At 34.5% G+C, this 25,000-nt stretch overlaps 1 protein-coding gene across 3 annotated transcripts in view; it reads right to left on the bottom strand.

Annotated features, from left to right (window-relative positions):
- Positions 1-25,000, bottom strand: part of trappc9 (trafficking protein particle complex subunit 9) — a 308,149-nt gene that overhangs the window by 136,688 nt on the left and 146,461 nt on the right. For all 3 annotated transcript variants that reach the window (XM_073931376.1, XM_073931377.1, XM_073931378.1), the window contains one exon: positions 17,511-17,629. In XM_073931376.1, the coding sequence (XP_073787477.1) occupies positions 17,511-17,629 (119 nt within the window). The remainder of the gene's footprint in view (positions 1-17,510; positions 17,630-25,000) is intronic.

Here is a 25,000-nt window from a genome sequence, read left to right as displayed (position 1 = left end):
CAAAAACAACAGGATTGAATATACAAATGAATGAAAGAGTAAAAGCATGCAATAATAATAATAAACTTATACAATAATAAACTTCACAAAGGAAGAGAAATCAACAAATGAATAAACCAAAAATAGCATACAGTACATGTGAATGAATGCAGTAAGTCTCAGTCAGACAGCTGGTTGTGCAGAGTGTCTGAATGAAACAGATGAATGTTGAAGGTGAAGGTGGGAATCATCTCCGACTGTCGGGCGCCTTCAAACGGCGGTAATATCACTGCTGTACCGCTGGAATATTACCCAGGACAAAAACAATGAGACGCGGGCCTTCATTTAACCCTCAGTCATGTCCTAACGCTTATTAAGAGCCCAGAGTTTTATGGCTTACAAGTGGAAGATGTGAAATCCAATACACTTCATAAAGATCTCTGACATTTTCATTTACATCCACACACCAATACCATAGAGAGAAAGAGAGAGAGAGAGAGAGAGAGAAAGAGAGAGGGAGAGAGAGAGAGAGAGAGAGAGAGAGAGAGAGAGAGAGAGAGAGAGAGAGAGAGAGAGAGAGAGTCCTTAAGGCTTTAGCAATACTGTAATGCTCCAATAGCCAAGCTAATAAAAGCATCACTGAATTGAAACAGAACTAAATTGAGATAAAACAGGGAGTTAAGGAGTTAACGGACTGTATCAGAGGGCAGACAAGGGGCTAGAGGACTAGTCAAAGCTATTTTAAGTGTTTGTGATGTCACTGAATCTACATTTTAAAATGATAAACATTGTAAAAACTACTCATATGGCCTTTGAGTCAAATGAAATGTAACCAAATCTGCTCGAAAATTTTTATACAAATTCTAAATGTTGTAAAATGTTAACTTATATGCCAATCATATAAATGCACAAACATTGGTTCTTCACAATAAAATTACATAAAATTAAATATATAAACAAATAAATAATAATAATAATAATAATATATTTATATATTTTTGTTAAAAACTAAACAAAACAAAATAAAAATCCAATTACAAATAAAACAAAACAAATTAAAAATAAAATAAAAATTTAATTAAACAAACAAAAAAATTATAAAAACTAAACAAATGAAAAGAAAAGAAAATGATTAAAACCAAAAAATGGTATTAAAAACAAAACAAAATTAAACTTTAAAACCTGAACAAAACATTTTTACATGAAATAAAGCAAAAATTGCAAAAACAAAATGTAAAACAAAAGAAAAACAAAAAAAATAAAATAAATAAAACAAAACAAAAAAAATTTGAAATATTAAAAAAATTAAACAAACTGTAACAAAAATAAAATAAAATAAAAATGTAATTATTTCCCAGTACTGGATTACAGCTGGAGGGCTTCTGCTGTATAAAACATATGCTGGAATAGTTGGCGGTTCATTACGCCGTGACGACCCCTGATTAATAAAGGGACTAAGCCAAAGGAAAATGAATGAATGAAATCAATTGAAAACTAAAAAAGGCAAAAATGTTATTTAAAAATAAATAATTAAATAAAACTTTAAAAACAGAAGATTTTTTTAATAAAATAAAATAAAATATATATTAAAAACTAAACAAAACTAACATAAATAAAACTTTAATTAAAAACATAACCAATTAAAATAAAATAAACATACTTAAAAAACAAAACTAAATGAAAGAGAAACGAAAACAAAACAAGGTCATCAACAGTAAATTATAAGTACTGAAAAAAAGTGTCTTAATAGTAAAGCATCTAGTGCTGTTCTGCAAGATCTGTCAGTCTCTGTCTGTCACATCTTTCTCACTGTCGGTGTAAAACACCAGTTACCCTTCAGCTCTGGAGGAAGAGACAGAATATAATAATAGCACACAAAGAATGTGTTTTTTTAAAACTTGTTTCAGTGTTTTTTCACTCTGTCTATTTGAGATAAGAGATGTGCATGTGTGTAGTTATATGCTGATAACAGCAGCTTATCAGATGTGTTTATCTGCACTGGCCTCTAGTGACCTTTCAGCTGCAAAAGCAGGTCTCTAGAGCATCAGGCAACCCTGACACAGACACACACACTCATGGCCAGTGACCGAAGCTCATGTGATGTGTACAGGATTTAACAAATCTAAAACATAATTTAAAAATGTCTATTATAGAATTAGAAAACAAAATTGAAATCATCTAGAAATGCACTAATATTACCAATAAAAAATATATATATATTTAAAAAGTATTTACATATCTTAAGCTGACCAGAAATATAAAAAATAGAATTTATCAAAAAATATTATTTATTATTTATGTATTTTATTTTATTTACTAATTTATTATTTATTATAATTTATACAAGGTGTCATAGTGGCGCAGTGGGTAGCCTGTTCGCCTCACAGTAAGAATGTCGCAGGGTCGTTGGTTGGCATTTCAGTGGAGTTTGCATGTTGTCCCGTGTTGGCGTGGGTTTCCTCCGGGTGCTCCGGTTTCTCTCACACATGCACTATAATGGAATTGGGCAAGCTAAATTGGCTGTAGTGTATGAGTCTGAAGGATGTTTCCCAGTGTTGGGTTGCAGCTGGAAGGGCCCCCACTGTGTAAAACATATGCTGGATTAGTTTCTAGTTCATTCCGCTGTGGCGACCCCTGATTAATAAAAGGACTAAGCCGGATTTTTTTTTATAAATTAATAATATTTATACAACATTTTTCTTTTATATTATTTATTGAAACATTATTAAAATTTATGATTTTTTACCAAGAAATTCTGTTTTCTATTTAAATATATTAATAAAAGGTTAAAGTTGAATTTTCAGCATCATTACTCCAGTCTTCTGTCACAATTATCCATTTAAAAATATATTATTTATATTTATTTATTAATAAATAAATAAAATATTTATTTATTTATTTATTTATTTATTTATTTATTTATTTATTTATTTATTTATTTATTTATTTATTTGTTTCTTTGTTTATTTATTTATTTGTTTATTTATTTATTTGTTTATTTGTTTATTCATTCATTCATTGTTATTATTTACTTATTCATTTATTCAGTCCCTTTATTAATCCAGGGTCACCACAGCGGAATGAACCCCCAACATATTCAGCGTGTTTATTACACAGCGGATGCCTTTCCAGGCACAACCAATCTCTAGGAAACATCAATACACACTCACTTACACTCATACACTACGGACAATTTAGCCTACCCAATTCACCTGTACCACAAGTGTTTGGACTGTGGGAAAAACAGGAGTACCCGGAGGAAACCCACGCGAATGCAGGGAGAACAACAGACGCAGCCGAGGATTAAACCAGTGACCTTCTTGCTGTGAGGCAACAGCACTAGCTACTGCACCACTGCAACACCAATTAATTAATTAATTAGTTAAGTTATTTATTTATTAAGTTATTTATGTATTTATTAAGTTAATTATTTATTATATTTTATTAATATTATTATTATTATTATTATTATTATTATTATTATTATTATTATTATTATTATTATTATTAATACTGTAATACACTAAAAAGACACTACTATTGTCTGTTTATAAATGTTTCAGTGGTTTGAGATGTAAAAATCCAGTTTGTCAGAAGTTGTCCTGCATTTGCATTTCGTTTGAACACTTTAGAACACAGTTTATCCAAAATATTATTTATTTTATATTATTTATTAATATTTATTTAGAAATATGTATTGTATATTCTAATATTATTTAGAAATAATAACAATAAAACCAGTTTGCAATTAATTTCAGCATTTCCTAGAGCGATTGTTGTGTTTAAGGACCAAACTCGCTTTAATATTGTCTGTTTATAAATGTGTTTCAGTGGTTTGAGGTGGGAAATCTAGTCTGTCAGCAGTCATTTTGGAATTATGAAATTACCACAGCAATTTTACCTCGGACACTTTTTCTGGAATTTGCCACTGACTCTGATGTATTGTAGGTGGTTATATAATACGGTTTATTCTGGGTATCTCTAAAACTCCATTTTTGGTCTCATTATTTACATATATATATCGTTTTAAATATGACTTGAAAGATAAAAATACATTTAAAAAATGTTTCATAACTTTAAGTATGAAAAACATTGAGAAACATGAAACATTTGACTTGCACTGCTCTCTTTGCATATTTCTCCAACTTATGATCGACTTTGCAGTGATACGAGAGACTTCAGAAAACACTGGTGCCCCCACACACACAAACAATCTCACACAGACACTCGGAACACATGCACAAACGCATCCACTCACACAATACATCAATAAGACACACTGTAAACATGAGACCTAACCACTACCAACTCTAATGACAGAAAGGACACTGCAGGTTTTGGTTAGTCTGGTAATTATAAGTATTTAGAGGTCTTCAACATGTCTTCATTCCGAAAGCTAGGTAACAGTGCGCGAGTGTGTCGTTCCTGCTGATGCCACCCTGTATAAACCCATGAAAATGCCACACTCGCCAGTTGCTAAGATACCATTGCACGCTTTGTGCCACTGTAGGCACTTAAAGTTGGAACAAACACACACATACACAACTGTGTGTGCACTTTCTAACACACACACACACGCATGCATGCAGGTCCAAAATAAAGCATATACATGTTAAACACACGCACGCACACACACACACACAGACAGTGCAGTGTTGCTAGTGTTTCCATGGCGACGCAGATGGTGCGCTCAGAGTCTCGGTGGAGTTTCGCTCTTTATTTTAAGACATGTCGCTATTAGTTTTGGTTTAACGTCTGTCTAAAACAGCCTTCCGTCTGCTGATTGGCTGAAACAGAAATGTCAGCGCATGTTTTTAGCAATTTGTTATTTTTGTCCTCTTGAGATTCACTTTGAAGCGCTGGTCAGGTTTACAAACTAAAAGAAGTTATATAGTGTTTTTTTTCCTGAGCATTTCCATCTTCTTTCTGACAGAATGAAATGGTTTGTTTTCTGCTAAGCAGTAATTTTAGACAACTCTTTACTTGCATGCAAATTGAGCAAGAGTGTTGTGCTAAATATCATTCATTCGTTTGCTTTTTAGCTTAGTCCCTCTATTAATCAGGCAGGCATGTGATCAGCTGAGGACAAAAAAAAAAGAAGGAAGGCAAGACCCCCTCACCACCCAAAAAATTAAACAGTTCACACATACAGATATATATGTGTGTGTTTATTTAATAATAAAAATAATAATTAATATTTAATTATAATAAATATTTAATATTGGCCACACAATTTAGGTTTCTTTTTTTTGTCTTTTATCAGTTTAAATGTTTAGCAGTTTAATAGTCACCTAAATCATGTTTAATAAGTTTAAAGTCTTGTTGATTTGGAAAAGTGGCAGAAGGTGGATTTTTCTGATGAATCATCTGTTGAACTGCATCCCAATCCTAACAAATACAACTGAAGACCTACTGGAACCATCATGGACCCAAGATTCTCACAGAAACCAGTCAAGTTTGGTGAAGGAAAAGTCATGGTTCAGTATGGGGGCGTGCGATACATGTGGAAAACAACATCAACAGCCTATCAAGACATTTGTGCTGCCCATTACATTACAAACCACAGGAGAGGGCAAACTCTTCAGCAAGATAGCGCTCCTTCTCATACTTCAGCCTTCGCATCAAAGCTCCTGAAAACAAAGAAGGCCAAGCTGCTCCAGGATTGGCCAGCCTAGTCACCAGACATGAACATTATTGAGCATGTCTGGGGTAAGATGATGGAGAGGGCATTGAAGATGAATCCAAAGAATCTTGATGAACTCTGGGAGTCCTGCAAGAACGCTTTCTTTGGCATTCCACATGACTTTACTAATAAGTGATTTGAGTCATTGCAGAGATGTATGGATGCAGTCCTCCATGGGAGCTCATGGGAGTCAGACACAATAGCCATTCTTTCTCCTCTGCCGCATGACTTTATATTCTATACTGTTCATTATTTCTGTTAAGTGACAATACTTTTGTCTAAGCAAAGTCAGTCCTTACTGTCCTAATTAAATAATTAAAAATCAAGGCATGATCATGTTTTATTTTGGTAAAATAAGAGTAATCTGGAGGCTTTTGCCTTTTATATAAGCCACTTCTGATGCCAAATGATTAACTAGAAGCCAAGTTATTACTTGTTGTTCCTAAAACTTGAATAATCAACAGACTTTTGTCAGGATAGTTAACAGATAACTGTTCACATATCACCAGCAGAGACAAAGCCACTAACTAAAAACGTTTTCAGTCAACAATGTCTGTCTATCAAAGCCATTTTAGACTAAACATTTTAACCCCAATATTGCAGTATCTTTTTTTCAGTATCCTTCAGACCTACTACTAACACAAGCCTCGTAAAGAAGGAAGTCAAATGCTTTAGGTTGTCTTCGGGAATGAGCTCGTGCACTGGGTTGAGTTCAGTGTGATGGACCCTGAGAGTGTGTTTGACTGAGAGGAGCAGCTGGGGCATCAGCACACAGATAAACGCTCTGAAGAGTCCAGTCATGTGGAGAGAGGAGACACAGCGAGAGGAACAAACCCAGAAAGATGGAAGATCCATATCAGCAGCTGTGTGTGTGTGTGTGTGTGTGTGTGTGTGTGTGTGTGTGTGTGTGTGTGTGTGTGTGTGTGTGTGTGTGTGTGTGTGTGTGTGTGTGTGTGTGCCTGGCAGCTCATCTGTGAGATGATGTATGGCAGTTATTCTGTAGCTCTGACTACTGTGTAAGCACTTTTAGCAGCCAACCGCAGTGAAACACACACACACACACACACACACACACACACACACTACAAATGGATTATTACTGCGCTATTGATAGAGGGTTGAAGCACAGTGCATCCTTGTGTGTGTGTGTGTGTGTGTGTGTGTGTGTGTGTGTGTGTGTGTGTGTGTGTGTGTGTGTGTGTGTGTGTGTGTGTGTGTGTGTGTGTATGTTATTTGCACTCTGATACCATTACAAATCAAAACCCTTTCTGTTGTGGAACAAAAAATAACAGAGCTTTACAATTCAGTGAGAAGTGATATTAGTAGAGCACAAAAGAGCATGAAGAACTATTACTAGAGGAACTACTCCATGGCAAGGAAGGAAGGAAGGAAGGAAAACAGAAAGAAAGAAAAGGAAGGAATGAAGAAAAGATAACAATAAAAGAAGAAAGGTAGGAAGGAAGGAAGGAAGGAAGGAAGGTAGGTAGAATGGAAGGAAGAATGGAAGGAAGAATGGAAGGAAGGAAGAAAGGAAGGAAGGAAGGAAAGGAAGAAGGAAAAAAAGAACAAAACATGGAAATAAAGGAAATGAAGAAATAAAAAAGGTAACAAGAAAATGAGAAGAAAAAAAGAAAGGAAAGAAGGAAGGAATGAAGGAAAGAAAAATGTAAGGAAGGAAAAAAGGAAGGAAAGAAAAGGATAGAAGAAAGCAAACCATGGAAATTAGGGAAAGAGAGGAAGGAATGAAAAGGCTAACAAGAAAAAGAGAAGGAAGAAAGGAAGGAAGGAATTAAGTAAAGAAAGAAAGAAAGAAAGAAAGAAAGAAAGAAAGAAAGAAAGAAAGAAAGAAAGAAAGAAAGAAAGAAAGAAAGAAAGAAAGAAGCAAAACATGTAAATAAAGAAAAGGAAAGATGTAATGAATGAGGAAAAAGCAAACAAAAAGGATAAGAAATAAAGAAGGAAAACATGGAAAGGAAAGGAAGAAAGAAAAGCAAACAAAAAAGGAGAAGAAGGAAGGGAGGAAGGAAGGAAGAAACCTACTGTCATAAACACACACACACACACACACACACACAGACAAATAAACTATCGGAAAGGCTTCAGGTGACGCATGATTCACATGTGGAATGTGTGGTGAAAATATCTCCTCACATCACTAATGTGTTTGGTCTTCAGAACAGAAGGAAGGGAGGGAGTAAGGAAGGAAGGAAGGAAGGAAGGAAGGAAGGAAGGAAGGAAGGAAGGAAGGAAGGAAGGAAGGAAGGAAGGAAGGAAAATTGAAAGGAGAAAGAAAGAAGGGAAAAGGGAAAAAAGGAAGAAATGAACTAAGAAAGCAGAACATGGAAAGAAAGGACGGAATGAAGTAAAACCAAACAAAAAAAGGTGAAAAAAGAAAAAAAGATAAAGAAGGAAGGAAAGATGGGAGCAAGGAAGGAAGGAACTAATAAAACTAAGCATGGAAAGAAAATAAAAAAGTAAAAGAAAAAGCAAACAAGACCAGACGAAAAATGAAGGAAGAAAAGAATAAAGAAATGAGAAGGAAGGAAGAAGAGAAGGAAAGAAGTAAGGTAGAAAGGAAACCATGGAACAAAAGGAAAGGAAGAAATAAAGAAAAGGAAAGCAGAAAATTAAAGCAAAGGAAAGGAAATTAAAGTGAAGGAAAGAAAAAAAGAAAAGGAAAAGAAAGAAAGAAAGAAAGAAAGAAAGAAAGAAAGAAAGAAAGAAAGAAAGAAAGAAAGAAAGAAAGAAAGAAAGAAAGAAAGAAAGAAAGAAAGAAAGAAAGAAAGAAAGAAAGAAAGAAAGAAAGGTGGAGTGATTTTTGAATGATCATGCTGAACAGACACATTCTCCATCCACAGCTCTGGATTACAGGCTGATTTCACCAGAAGTGACTGAACAAACCTCTCGCCACAACAAACACTTGACAAGAACAAAAAATCATGTCTGTGTGTGTGTGTGCGTGTGTGTGTGCGTGTGCGTGTGTGTGTGTGAAGATGGATAGCCAGATCAGCGGTGTCAGACTACACGAACCCTGCAGATCATTTGCTTCAACGTTTGAGCTCGTCTTCAATAAAGCAGCTCTGGATATCAGCCGCTGATGGGAAACGACTGCTTTTCATTTCCTTTACATGCTTAAAACAAGTAAACAAACTAATCACCAGGCTAAATAACAAAATACACTACACTTATGTGTGTGTGTGTGAACAGACGACGACTGCTCAGGAGCGCAGCGGAGCGTGCAGAAAGCAAACGGCTTCATTTAAGAGTGTGTGCCCGCAGGATCTGTGGCGAGTGTGTTGTGCTGTAACGTCAGGGGTCATACGTGACGCTCGGCTTCCAGACTGCCAGAAAAACACACTCATTAATCTACTGAACTCAACTCAAAACACAGCGTTATCGATTCCTGCTCCCTCCGGCGGCGTCTCACGAATTATTAAAATGCTTCTTCAACCGTCTGGATGAGGAAACAGGGCTGTTTTCAACACCTCCACCACAAAACACAAGGAAAATATATAGAGAAGAAAGCATGCAGGACAACGACAGTAACACTTTTTAACACCAGAAATTCGAGTGTGCATCTAGAAAGTTTCAGTTCATGTGGAGTCAAGCACAGTTTGATATCGGTATGAAAATAATCTGCACTAATATGTGCAAATCTATTGCAACTAATGTTGTAACTTATATATTGTAATAAGTTTACAGAATGAGTTAAAAGTATCTGACTATGCTTTAGAGCAGTGGTCCTCAATGCCAGAGCTGCGAATTAATTGGTACCGGGCTGCACAAGAAATCATTAATTATTTTTGTTTTATTTATTACCTGTCATGAGATCATATCATATCCCAGCGTTTGTTTTACTCCATCATATTTTACTATTTTTCACTGTATTTTTTACAGTACATTTAATCTTCCATAAAAACTCTACTTACTGGACAATATTCCATTAGTCTGAAATATACCACAGCCAAAAATAAATAGTCCCAGCAAGAAAACTGTACAATTTTGGTCAAATATGACTGTCTCAGACATGTTTCAATCCTGATTTTTTTACCCATAACTTTTTTTTTTATTATAATTGAACTTTCTGTTAGGTCAGGGGTCAGCAACCCGCGGCTCTAGAGCCGCATGCGGCTCTTTAGCGCTGCCCTTGTGGCTCCCTGGAGCTTTTTCAAAAATGTTCAAAAAGATGGGGAAGGTTAGTATATATTTTTGTTTTAATATGATTTCTATAGGAGGACAAACATTTTTAACATTTTCAAGTGCTGTAAAAGTGTGTAGAATTAATATTTAATTTCAACATTTCTGTCAACGAAGATTGGCGTCATAACCTGCGACACAGGTTTCTATCAGCAGGGCGGGATGCCAGGCAGGTGGCTGTTGTAAACAAACCGGGAGAAAATAAAGCATGGAAAACCGTTCACAGATGGTGACTTCACGAAGGAGTCATTCATCAACATATTAGAACACCTATTTGCAGACTTCAAAAACAAAACCAAGATAATAAAAAAATTAAAGATATACCTCTCTCCGTTAAGACAGTGAAGGAAAGGGCTATTAAAATGGCAGGTAACATCACCGATCAGCAAACCAAGGACATTAATTCAGTGCCAGCATACTCAATTGCCTGTGATGTGACCGATATTCAATGCGCTTTTATGCAGGTACTGTATGTGAACTCTGATGGGCCGCAAGAAGAAATAATCAAATTTATACCACTGAAAGACCAGAGGCTGTGCTGAAGTGTTTAAATGACAACAAAATAAACACCAACCACCTGATTTCAGTGGCTATTTAATCATGAAGGCTTGTTATGTATTTGTAGCCAACTTAGTCATTTTTATAGTAGGCTAATATAGCTACTATAGATACTGTACATACAGCATGTGTTTCCTTCATTATAAGGCTTATATAAGGCTTTACATTTTTTGCGGCTCCAGACATATTTTTTTTTTTGTCCAATATGGCTCTTTCAACATTTTGGGTTGCCTACCCCTGTGTTAGGTGGATCTCAGGCTTTCCATTAAGAATTTTCATTCATTCATTTATTTTTTCTTCGGTTTGTTTATCAGGGGTCGCAACAGCTGAATGAACCGCCAACTAATCCAACATATGTTTTAGCAGCGGAGGCTCTTCCAGCAGTAACCCAGTGCTAGGAAACACCCATACACTCTCACATTCCCACACTCATACACTATAGCCGATTTAGTTTATTCAATTCACCTATAGCAAACTCAATACAGAAATGCCAACTGACCCAGGCGGGACTCGAACCAGCGACCTTCTTACTGTGAGGTAGCAGTGCTAACCACTGAGCCTCCATTAATAACTTTTATATGCAATATCCCAAAATGTGCATACAAACAGAGCTACTGACTTTCAGTTCAACAGTTGATAAATCCAGTGAATCCCTGCTGCTCGTCCTTAAAGAAACAGCCCTCGGCAAGAGCGCTTAGCAGTCTTTGTATCTCTCCGCAGACCGATGCATGTTTTGATAGTAAAACTGAGAGGATAAAACTATGAGTTATGCAGGTGAATCAAACAAGTCTTTCCAAGAGGAAGGTTGTAAACTTTTCTGTTTGTGCTGAAACACAGCAAACCCAGATTTGGCACCTCTGGAATTGGATCCAGCAGCTCTTTTAGTGGATGCAACACCCTGTGTGGCTATAATAAAAACATGCCACACAGACTCATTGGAAATACGTGCTTCAGCCTACATTTTTTTGTGAAACTGCAAAAACGTACTAAAACAAACATTTGACTGAAGTTTCGAGGTAAAATGAACACTAGAGGGCAGTATGATGCTTATTGATATTTCAATTGAATACAGGATTTTTTTATGCAGTTTTTTGCACAATAACAAACAGATATCTCAAAACAACTTAACGGTGTCTATGAGCTGTATAAAAATAAGTTGTCCTAACCGTCTTCATATGAACTCTTTTGCTTGGTAGCTCACTTTTTACTTTGCACAGTTCGAGCATGGTGAAGGACATTTCAACAAAAAAGATCAAATCCATGCATATTTAAGGTAAAACTATGTGGTCGCAATGCATTTATTTTTACTTTTGCTTTAGAAAGCACTATTGGTTGGGTTTAGGGAAAGGTTTAAGTCAGTGGTTTGCTAGCTAGTCTGTATAACAAGCGTGTAAAAAAGGGTGTGTGTATCTAAAACGAACCACAAAACCTACCTCAAGCAATGCATTTTTGATTCGTAAAAATGTAGACAGCGCCCTCAAGTGGATTTGTCATCTGAAACTTGCAACGGCACATATCCAGAGTAAAGTATTTTACATTTTATAAGGCACCGGTTTTTCCTTTTTTTTTCTCGTTCAAACAAACAAACGAACAAACGCACGGAGGAACAAACTAATGCACGCACGAATAAATGCACAAACGCACAAAAGAACGAATGAACACAAATGCACGCATGATAGAATGCACAAACGAATGAACGTACGCTCGTACGAAAGGATTAACAAACGCACAAAAGCACGAACAAACGTACAAACGAATGCACGCAAGAATAAACGCATGAACGAACGAATGCACGAATGAACGTACAAACCCACAAATGCATGCACGTACAAACGCACGCACACACGAACGCACGCATGAACGCACACACGAACGCACAAACGAACAAATGCACTCACAAATTTATGCACGCATGAGCGTACGAACGAACAAAATCACGAACGAACAAACGCACGCACAAATGAATGCACAAAAGCACAAACGCACGAACAAATGCACGCACAAATGAATGCATGAACAAACGCACGCACAAACGAATGCACAAAAGCACGAACGAAAAAACAAATGCATGCACAAATGAACGCACAGACGAACGAACGAACGAACGAACATACGAACCCACGTACGAACGCCAGAATGAACGTACGAATGTAAGCACGCACACACAAATGCACAATCACATACATGAATGCACGGAAGCATGAATAAACTGTTGGGTGCAATGCTTACCGAAAGTATATATAAATTCATTCAGCAACAAACTTTTGGTCAAACGTTATGATTTTCAGGTCAAAATAGCACATTATCCAGGTAACTCAAGAAAACGTAATCAATATAAATGCACACTAATTCTTTTTTAGAATGTTATTTCGAACAAATAGTATTCAAATTGTGATGCAGCACGTTTCTCTGTTTGCTAGTGGACAGTGCAGATAGGGTTATGAAAGGGCAAGTGAGTGAAGACACTTCCTGTGAGGCAGCAGAAGTGATTCCCTTCAGCTTGTCATGATTCAAACATTCATCCTGTCACTCAACACTGTTTCTCCTCTCATTACTTCTCAAGCGTCTCCCTGTTGGTCTGGTTTGTGTTCAGGATGCATCTGTATTCTCTGGCCCCGCCGAACTCCTTCTTTATGCCGGAAACGCCACTGAATTATGCAGTGATGACAGGACGGATGGAGGCCGATGGATTGTCAGTCTCAGTGATTTTGTGGCTGGAGGACAGAGGGTCGCTGGGGGCCCATCCTGAGGCTGGAGGTCCCAGTGCTACTCATGTGTTGAAAAATTGCAGTTTTTTTTTTTTTTGGGTTGTTGTTGTTCTTGTTGTTTTGATCGGCACATTGCTGGCTAAATTCATGTGCAATTTGTAGACTTCTTGCCTTTTCAAATTACCATTCTAATTTGGAAATTAGTTTATGCCAGGGAAATAACTATTTGAAGCTTATTTTTTCTCTTGTTGTGCATTTAAAAAACAAACAAACATCTCATTAACTTTATTTTTACTGATTGATTAATTAGTTAATTTAGGTTTCCCAGTACTGAGTTGCAGCTGGAAGGGCATTCGCTGCCTAAAACATATGCTGGAATAGTTGGCGATTCATTCTGCGGTGGCAAGCCCTGATATACAAAGCGCCAGGCAATTTGCAAATAAATTACTTTCAGGGCCACATTATAGCAAGCAATCATTTATTAGTATTAATCGGGACAACCAGGACGAGGATCCCCGTGCAGTTTAATAACCGGGAGTGGTCAGGCAGGCAATGGTCAAAAATACTGTTATGATTACCCGCAGTGTTGCTCTTGCACAACACTCCCATTGGACAACACTCCCATTTAAATGCACTACAAATCCCATTATGCACTTCACACACACACCTGATTCAGTTCTCCTTTGATTACACACCCACAGCTGGGAGCTGCTCAAGGACTGATTACACAGACTATATATACAGCACACACACAGACTTGGCTGAGTCTTTTGTCATGGAAGGAAATGCTGACAACGGAGTTGTGGATCCAAATGCAGGATTTATTACACAGAGAATGGTCAGGCAGGCAGTGATCACAATTAGGGGCAAACGGTAACATACAGGCAAATCCAGAAGATTAGTCAATAGCAGGCAAGTGGTCTACCCGGACGTAAAGAACAAAAATAAAAGGACAAACAAAGTAAAGATTGGTATACGGCAAGACAAGGCAAGACAAAACACCTAATGTTCACTTGACAGCTAACGACTCAGCAATGTGTGTGTGATGTATATATATAATCTGTGTAATCAGTCCTTGAACAGCTCCCAGCTGTATGTGTGTAACCAAAGAAGACCTGGAACAGGTGTGTGTATGTAGTGCATGACAGGATTTGTAGTACATATGGTGACAGAATGATTAGATTGCTAGTGATCATGACAAGTACAAACTGGAGCGTGAAGGTAATCCAAACAATGTGATCAAAATAATAGACAGATGGTAGGGACAAGTGGGGAAACAGCATAAAAAACAAAACAAACAAGAACACAGGAAGGCAAGACAAGAAAAACGCTTGGTAATGCTAACAGTGAACAAGACTCAGCAAAGTGTGTGTGAAAGTGTGCTGTATATACTGTATAGTCCAGGTAATGAATGAATATCAGTTTCAGCAGTGTGTCAGTGTCTGGATTAAGGCACTAACTTCTGGGATTTGTAGTTCGGTTCAGTGGCAGAATTGTAGTTGATCCTTACAATTAGCAATCTGACGGATTATAACGAGCAATATAAAATTAATAAATAAAAAATACAAATAATTAAAAATAATAAAAATAAAAAATAAAATAAAATAAAAAAATTCCAGTTATGACTTGCAGCTGGAAGGGCATCAACTGCATAAGGAAATAGGCCCAAAAGAAAATGAATGAATGAAAATAAAATAAAATCTGACAAAATAAAACTAAATATCTAAGAAAGAAAGAAATAAAGTAAAAAAAAAAAAAACTAACAAAAAACAAACAAAGCAAACAAATAAATAAATGAAGAAATATGGTGATAAAAATGTAAATACTCTAATCCAAAAAAATAAAGCAAATACCAAAAATGAATGAATGAATGAATGAATGAATGAATGAATGAATGAATGAATGAATGAATAGCTGCCTTGCTTATGATAAGAATATATATTTTAATTGAGCAACAAACAGCTGTCTTGCCTTTTCAAATTAGCATTTTAATTTGGAAACCGGTTTATGCTTAGAGCAAGAACATTGCTTACTAATAGGTGAAAAAAAAATGTTTGATTGAATTAAGTTTATTTAGTCTCTTGTTCTGTATTTTAAGCATGAATATCATTCCTCCTAACAAAAACATATAATACTAAAAAACAAAAAAAACAGACTTATTACCATATGTATGTTGGCCAGTTTCCTTGTCAAGTAAACAAATCTTATAATGCTCTTTGGATAATTTCCCCTGAAACTCAAGCTAATTAAAAACGCCAATAAAACTCAACTAAAAACCTTAAGCAATTTATTTATTTAAATCAGTTAATACTGGATCAAATAAAAGTTTTAATTTAAAAACAACAAAGCCAAAATAGAATTGAGATAAGAAAATAAAATGTGTTGCTTCAAATATGTGCACCACGCACAGAAAACATGGACATAAGAGACACAAACTTCAGCAAAGTATAATCAGAGACAGACAAAACAACTTCAGCACTATGGACAGAGACACAAACACGCGCACACACGCACACACACACACACACACACACACACACACACACACACACTTCAGCAAAAGTACCACACACTTCAGCAAAAGTACCACACACTTCAGCACCATGGACAGGTAAACGCACTTCAGCAAAATCATCCCATGACCCTCACATATTCAGCACCACGGACAGAGACACACACACTTCAGCAAAATCATCCCATGACCCTCACATATTCAGCACCGCGGACAGAGACACACAAGCTTCCATCACCAGATGCCCCCCAAAAAATTGATCACCATGCACAGGCATACAAACCAGTAAGAGTTTATAGTTTTGCATCAAGTGCATGCATTAGGACCCTTTGCTGGACCTTGATATGCACCTCTCAAAAAATGCAATTACACATTGCAACAATGCAGAGAGTAACCTGTGATTAGTTGGCTAGGTAGTGGTGATGAGTGTGGGTGGGGCTAAAAGCTGTGGGGGTGGAGCGAGGCCAGTAGCATGAGTGTTTAACAAATTTCAAGTCAGAGGGAAAGCTAAAGACAGATACTTTTGTGTTGATATTAAACTGTGTCTACACGATTTTATTTGTTCCTGTGTAGTTTCAGCATACACCAGAAAACAATGGTCATTTTTTAAGTGCTTTCTGAGCTTTTTATAATATATATAATAGAATATAATAAAATAAAATAAAATAAAATAAAATATAATATAATATAATATAATATAATATAATATCATATAATATAATATAATATAATATAATATAATATAATATTGTATAATATAATATAATATAGTATAATATAATATAATACAATATAATATATTACAATATAATATAATATAATATAAAATAATATAATATAATATAATATAATATAATATAATATAATATAATATAATATAATATAATATAATATAATATAATATAATATGTCATTTCCCTGGTCCTCATCAACTAAAAATTAAAAAAATATTTAAACTAACTTTAATTTAAATATTTAAATTAAAAATATTATTAACTAGATATAAAATCAATGAATGAAGACATTTTCCTGGTTCTCACTAATTAAAAGTGCTTATAAATCGGCCAAAACATGTTATTAGTATCTAATGATACTTCGGGTTGTGTTCAGGGCTACGGGTATGCCATTTGAAAGTATTAACCTGATATAAAACCAATGTCTATGTAATATCCTCACTAAAATAGTCAAATAAAGATGTATGTGTGTCTGTGTTTGCGTATGTGTGTGTGTTTACAGGTTTAGCTATACCTGTATTTAGTTATACTTGCTATATAGCGCTTAAATGTCCTCACTTATACAGTGAGATATCAAAAATACCAACTAGTGAAGACATTTTCCTGGTCTTCGCTAATTAAAAGTGCTTATAAATCAGCCAGAACATGTTATTAGTATCTTATGATAGTTCGGGTTGTGTTCAGGGCTACGGGTATGCCATTTGAAAGTATCATTAGCCTAATATAAAATCAATGGAAGTCTATGTAATATCCTCACTAAAATAGTGAAACAAACATCTATGTGTGTCTGTGTTTGCGTATATATGTGTGTTTACAGGTTTAGTTATACTTGTGTATAGTTAAACTTGTTATATAGGGCCCAAATGTCCTCACTTATACAGAAAGATACCAAAAAGACCAACTAGTGAAGACATTTTCTTGGTCCTCGCTAATTAAAAGTGCTTATAAATCGGCCCAAAAATGTTATTAGTATCTAATGATACTTCGGGTTGTGTTCAGGGCTACGGGTATGCCATTTAAAAGTATCATTAATCTTATATAAAACCAATGAAAGTCTATGTAATCTCCTTACTGAAATAGTGAAACAAACATGTATGTGTGTCTATGTTAGCGTGTGTAGGTGTTTGCTTAGCTCTTACCTTGACGTGATTGTACTCGCTCTTGCTGGCGTCAGTGGTGGCTGGTTTATTTTCAGCGCGTGGCTTTAAGACCTGCCTTAGCGGGCTGGAAACAGGCAGACCTGTTACACTGATACCATCTGCAAAACACACAACAATATACATCAGACATACGGCGCACGTGAACACACAGGCTTGAGAAACAGCTAGAGAGGGTAGAAGATGATCGGTATCTTCTATGACTTATGCTATTATTACACAGCCATAATTCGTCACATTCGGAGGAAGCCAACATCGCTCAAGCGCTTCCCTTCTCCCTTCCACCTTTCTATCTCCCAGCGCATCTGTTTGTCCGCCGTTTAGCGCTCCAAATAAAATTAAAATCCATAACGTGACAGTGTGAAATATGATGATGTGGAAAAAGCCGGTAATAAATAAGGCGATGGAGTGTGCAGTGGCTCTCAGGTGGATTTATTTGATCTCTCCGCCGCATCGGCTTAGAGACGCACACACAAACTCAGTCCGGCAAAAAGAAAACATTCAAGGTTATTTTTAGAAACCGGGATATAAAGATGACGAATGATACTTTCATCAGGTAAACGGTGCCGGTCGCAGGAACATAAAACAGTCTGCAGGAGCATAAAAACATGAAATTAAGAACCACAAATCTTCAAACAGACAACACAATGGGTGATCTATTAAATATTTATGATTTTTTTGGGCTATGATTTTGGTGGTTCTATAAAATTAGGCTACATTGTGTGATTTCCGGATTGATAAGACGCGTGATGCGTTTTATAAAAGATATGCTGTTAAATGTATGCATGCATAAATTAATTGATTGCATATAAAATTATTATATAATACACTACCTCATTACCTGACATTTATTAATATATTGGCTGTTTATGATCTTATTCTGCATAATCCTAATTCTGCCTAATACCCAACTACTACCTTAATAACTATTAAAACGAAAGAAACGAGGAGTTTGAGACTAAAGTCATTTAATGGTTTATTAATAGCAAGAATTGTCCCTTAAAATAAAGTTTGACAAAATAAATTGTTATCATTTACTCTTGTTTAACTTTTGTAAAGTTTCTTTTACTCTTTTCACAAACACAAAAGAAGATATTTTAAAGAATGTTGAAAACCTGTAACCATTGACTTCTATAGTATGTGTTTTTCACATTATGGATGTTAAAAAAAACAACAACAAAAAAACAAATACCTTTAATCAGTATATATTATAATCAATATATATTATAAATGTATTTATTATATTTAAAAAGTAAAAAAACAAACTAACGAGAAAAAAAAGATCAATCAAACTTAGTAACTAAAGAACAAATGAACCAACCAACCAACCAACCAACCAACCAACCAACCAACCAACTAACTAACTAACTAACTAACTAACTAACTAACTAACTAACTAACTAACTAACTAACTAACTAACTAACTATATAAAAAAATAATTAATAAACGAAATAACTAATAATCTAACCAACAAACTAAGTAACTAACTAATGAATGAACAAACGAATGAACAAGCTAACAAACAAATAAATGAATGAACAAATGAACAAACTCTAACGAACAAACAAAGTAATAAACAAACTTACTAACAAAGAAACTAACAAACAAATGAATGAATGAACGAACAAACAAAATTAACTAATGAACAAACGAATTAGGAACAAACTAACTGACTAACAAACAAACTAACAAACAAATGACTGCCAAACAAAATAACAAACAAACAAATTAAGAAACAAACTAAGTGACTAACAAGTGAACTAACAAATAAATGAATCAATGAACAAACAAACTAACTAACTAACAAACTAATTAATTAAGGAACAAACATACTGACTAACAAACTAACTAACAAACGAATGAACGAACAAACAAGCAAACAAATTAACTAACAAACAAATTAATTAAGGAAAGAACAAACTGACAAACAAACAAACTAACAAACGAATAAATGAACAAACAAACTAATTAACTAACAAAAATGAATTAAGGAACAAACAAACTGACTAACGAACAAACTAACTAATGAACAAACTGACTAACAAACGAATGTACGATCAAACTATCAAACTAATTAATTAACAAACAAACAAACGAATTAAGGAACAAACTAACTGACTAACGAACACACTAACAAAAAATGAACAAACAAACTAACTAATGAGCAAACGAATTTAGGAACAAACTAACCGACTAACGAACAAACTATCAAACGAATTAATGAATAAACAAACAAACTAACGAACGAACACAGGAATTAAGGAATAAACTAACAAACTAATTAATGAACAAACAAACAAATCAATAAAGAAACGAATTGAGACTAACAATGAACGAATAAGCAAACAATCTAACGAACAAATGATTTGACTAACAAACTAAATGACTAACTAGCTAATGAACGAACAAACAAATAAACGAATGAACAAACAAACTGACAAACAAACTATTGACTTAATAAAGCAACGAACGAATGAATGAATGAACAAACATGCCAACTAGTGAACGGACAAACCTATGAACAAACTAAAAGACTGATGAACTAACTAGCTAACAAACGAATGAACAAATAAACAAACAAAAAAAACTAAATAACGAATGAAAGAACAAACAAATGAATGAATGAACAAACTAGCTAACTAACAAATGTACAAACCAACCAACGAATGAACAAATGAAAAACAAACAACCAACGAGTGAACATACAAACGCACACACATGCAAAAACAAAAGGCAACTATAGTGAAACAGTGATGTTGCAGTGTCTATCATGCAAATCCACAGTTGTAGCAGAAGGTGTTTCTGTAGTGCTTGACATTTCTGGGTTTGACCTGCTTTGCCTCCGTCTGAGGGGGAATAATGAGGGTAAATTGTTGTGTTAGTCCTGCACAGATGGCTCTCTGTATCTCACACAGACACATCGCATGCATTCTGACATTCAACAGCGGAGGAAGAGCGGAAGAAGAGCAGCTCAAAGTGTCTGGATGAATAATAATAACCTTTATTTAACCAGGTAAGTCAATTGAGGACCAACTCTCATTTACAATGAGGACCTGAGGAGGCATAAACAGTTCAGCATTACAGAAGGTGTATTATTATTATTGTTGTTGTTTTATTTTGTTGTTAATAAACAATAAAAATAATAATAAAAAATAATAATGATAACAAATAAATAATAATAATAATTTTTTTAAATTATATTATTTTTATTAAAACTTTTATTAATAAAAAAAATATTATTATATAATTAACATTTAGACTTTTATTAAAAATAAATAATTTTTGCAAATTTAGTGTCAATTTCCTTTTAAATTAATCAATAAATAAATAAAAACATAAATTAAAAAAATAAATAAGCAATAATAATGAAAATAGTACACATTTAAATTAATTAAGAACTATTATTTTGAAATAAATATTTTATTTTGTTGATCAGACTCATAAACATCCATAATTCTAATGAATAATACTGTTTATTGATATGAACTGATAATAATATTAATATTTCTCTCCTTCTAGCTAATGTGACTCTATTTGCTGTGTGTCCTGATGTCCGGCATCTCAGTCTAGTAAAGTCAGCAGGAGACATTACAGCATCTCCAGTCAGACGCTCTTGAAGGGAAGTGATGTCATTTCAGTGGCTCTGGGTAATGAGGAGAAAAAGTGAACGTCCTCTCCTTCCCCTCCAGAGACCGCAGAGACTGAGCGATTCTCTGGACAAATCGAAAATCACAAGCTCTTCAACAGGCCTGTGTTTCTTTGCAGTTTAGAGCAGTTCATGCTTCCTCTTAGACAGGTTGTTGTCATTGTCATTATTATTATTATTATTATTATTATTATTATTATTATTATTACTATTATTATTATTATTATTATTAGTGTTGTTATTAGTGTTGTTATTATAATTACTAGTACTATTATTATTGTTGTATTCATTTATATTTAAGAAGGGAATTGACACGAAATGTGCAAAACTAAATCTTTATTAATTAATTTATTTATTTATTCATATGTATTTATTCAAAACTATTTATTTCAAAATAATAAATGTTTTGAAAGTTTAATATTATTATTAGTGTTATTATTATAATTATTAGCATTATTATTGTTGTATTCATTTGTATTTAAAAGGAAATTGACACGAAAGGTGCAAAACTAAATCTTTATTTATTTATTTATTTTTATAGATTTATTTAAAACTTTATTTTAAAATAATAAATGTTTTACATTTTTTTATTATTTTTAAATGTTAATTAATATTACCATCATTATTATTATTACCATTACTGTTATTGTTGGTTTAATTAATAAATAAATTAAAAAATTAAAAGAAAATTTACAAGAAAGATGGAACACAAAACATATATATGTTTTTATTTATTTGTTTATTTGTTTATTTTAAAATAATAAATGTCTACATTTTAAAATGTTAGCTACGGTTCATTATCATCATTATTATTGTTATAATTATTAAAATTATTATCATTAATACTACATGTATTTAAATTTATTGTGTTTAATTTAAAATGAAATAGACAAAGATTTTTTTTTTAAATAATAATTGTCTATTTTTATATGCTTACTTTATTTCAATTATTACTACTACTACTACTACTACTACCACTACTACTACTACTACTACTATTATTATTATTATTACTACAATTGTTGCTGTTGTTATAATTAATATAGTTATAATTGTTGTTGTTACTATTAATATTATTATTATTAATCATAATATTATTATTTTAATTATGTTTTAATGTATTGTGTTTAATTTAAAAGTAAATTGACACTTAATGTGCAAAAACAAAAACTAATTTTCAAATGTCTATATTTTAAAAAGATTATTACTGTTTGTAGTTTCTATTAGTAGTACTAGTAGTAGTAGTATCATTAATAGTCAAGAGTATACCCGTATGATGTCACATGGACCCAGACAGCACTCTTTAAAGGGTCACGAAACACCAAAACACATTTTTTGAGCTATTGACAGTCGTATATGTGTCCCACACTGCTAAAAACACTATTAGGACACCTATATTTCACTAAAAAGTGTAAATTGGTTGTTTTTGCGTTATTTCAAGCAAATTCGTACTTCCTGTTTGAAACGAATTTTTGAAGCTGCGTCACGGTCATGACATAATAGCGTGTATTCCAGCGTGCAGACTGGGCGTCTGTGCCAGAGTGTGCCTTATTACGTCTTACAGTGTGATGCATTAATGCATGAGTAAGCCTTGGTTCAAACCAATCAGCGCGCTCTATTGTGCAACTTCATTAATATTCATTAGTGTCACCGTCTTTACACCACAGAGACGCCACGTAGTGTTGGCAAAACAAGCGTGAAGTGTTGCTTTTAAATTTTGCTGCAGTTAAGTTTCGTTTTCATTTTCTCTCTGTGAGAGCTCAGACTCACGTGTGGATTAACAGTGTACGCGACGCGCGACAACAATAACTTACGTGTCTAAGGGGGATTATTGTTTACCTGAGAGCTGTTCTCATCTGCAAACGCTGAGATCCGGATTCCGGATGTAGTCTTCTCTTCAGACGCGGCTCTAGTTGCTGGTGATTGTCCTGTCTCTACAGATTTGGTAAGTGAGCGACCAGTGCTCTTTGTTTATTCAGTTTGTTCGTTTCGAATTAAGTTAACTATTGCACTGAGGGCAAACATGTTAGCACCGCATTTTGTGACCGGAATAACACACGCGGCTTTCTGACGTTACCTGCCGTGTGCGTCTAAGTTTCCGGGAAATGCGGAGTTTTTTTTCTGTCATTCGCCATGCGGTATCAAACATTGCATGAAAAATACACGCTTAGAGCAGATCCTCGAATCAAATATCGCGTTTGTCGCGAGGGGCATGAATGAATTCCCTGAATGAAAGAGCCAAACTGCAGTTAAAGTCCACCATTTAATAATTTGGCAAATAATTCGACTACAGATGTCCGTGTAGGTAAAACACCATCTCTTTCTCCTGTGTGTGTATTTTGACTGAAACTCGCGCGTGCCCAAATAGACACTCCCACACCATCCCACTTTAGTTCCTCCGACACTCCCCCCTAAACAGAGCTGGACACCCCCACTTTTCTGACTTTTTCCAAAGTGGAGGTGTGAAAACACCCTGCTGAAACGAGGGGGTTTCATGGCCCTTTAACAACTGATGCTTAATTCTGAACAGAGCAAAAGCAGATAAAGGCGGAGCTAAGAGATGAGCAGAAGACCTGTGGTGGGCGGAGCTTGGATAGTGAAACATCGAAAAGAAAAATCAATAATCTAATCTAACACCAAACCAAATCAAAACCAATACAATCTACAGTCTGACTTTTGCTTCAGCAATATTAAGGCCTTTTCAAAACAATATCAGCTCAATATCAGCCGTAATGAACCCCTGGTCAGCCTCTGTCCAGCAGACGTCATTTAATTCCCTGTTTAAGTGCTGCTCAGCAGGCTGTCACACTCTACACAGACTCACACACAGTCCCCGATGAGGTCAGCGAGTGCTGCGTGACATCATCAGCTGGTCTGACGTCCTGCATGAAGGGTGAATATTTAGCTCCAGCAGGGGGGCTCTCAGCCGTCCGGACCCCAATCCTCCCTCATTATCTGACATTTTAACATTCAGCCTCTAATGTGTTTAGTCTGACTGTCTGGAGCAGCAGATTTATAGAGGACGTCTGAATGAGCCAAACGTACAGACAAAACACACTGAACTCAGCGGCCTCTGGAGAGACAGACAGAGCACACATCATAATGATGACATCACTGACTTACGCTGACAGGGGGGACTGAGAAAGAGAGAGAGAGAGAGAGGAGCAAAGAACAAAGGCAAAATGAGTGAGCTCCTGCTGATCGTCTATATCAGGTTGACATCTCTTTACTCATTCATTCTTGAATCGGTGGGTTATTGCATGGCTGGTTAGGGAGTAAACAACAAATTAATACACTGAATCTCTGAGAAAAACATTACCTCGGAATTAAAAGTTGTACTCATGTGAATTGTTAAAGATATACGCATGTGTTATTTATATATATTATGTGTTATGCAAGTCATTTGTTGACCGATTTATTAATTCATTCATTACATAATAATATTTAAATAAAATAACTATAATAAAAAATAAATATTTCTTTGCTTTCAAATTATTAAACTATAATAATAACTATTATTACTATACAAAATATATTATTATTACTATTATTAATATTACTATTATTATTATTATTATTATTATTTAATAATAATATTGTTGATGATGATGATGATGATGATGATGATGATGATGATGATATTAATGTTTTACAAAAATGTACTAAACTTATTCCATATTTGTTATGGTTTGTAAGCCAAAAAACTACAGTATAATTTAAGACAGTACAATTACAGTATTAACATTTAATAATATTAAAATTTACATTTCTAAGCTTTTGGTTTTTTTTAAAGATAACTCATAACTTAAAGATAAAAAATGTATA

Source organism: Danio rerio, chromosome 19, assembly GCF_049306965.1.
Source record: "Danio rerio strain Tuebingen ecotype United States chromosome 19, GRCz12tu, whole genome shotgun sequence".
Classification (NCBI taxonomy): domain Eukaryota; kingdom Metazoa; phylum Chordata; class Actinopteri; order Cypriniformes; family Danionidae; genus Danio; species Danio rerio.
This window is presented reverse-complemented; position numbering and strand designations above follow the sequence as displayed.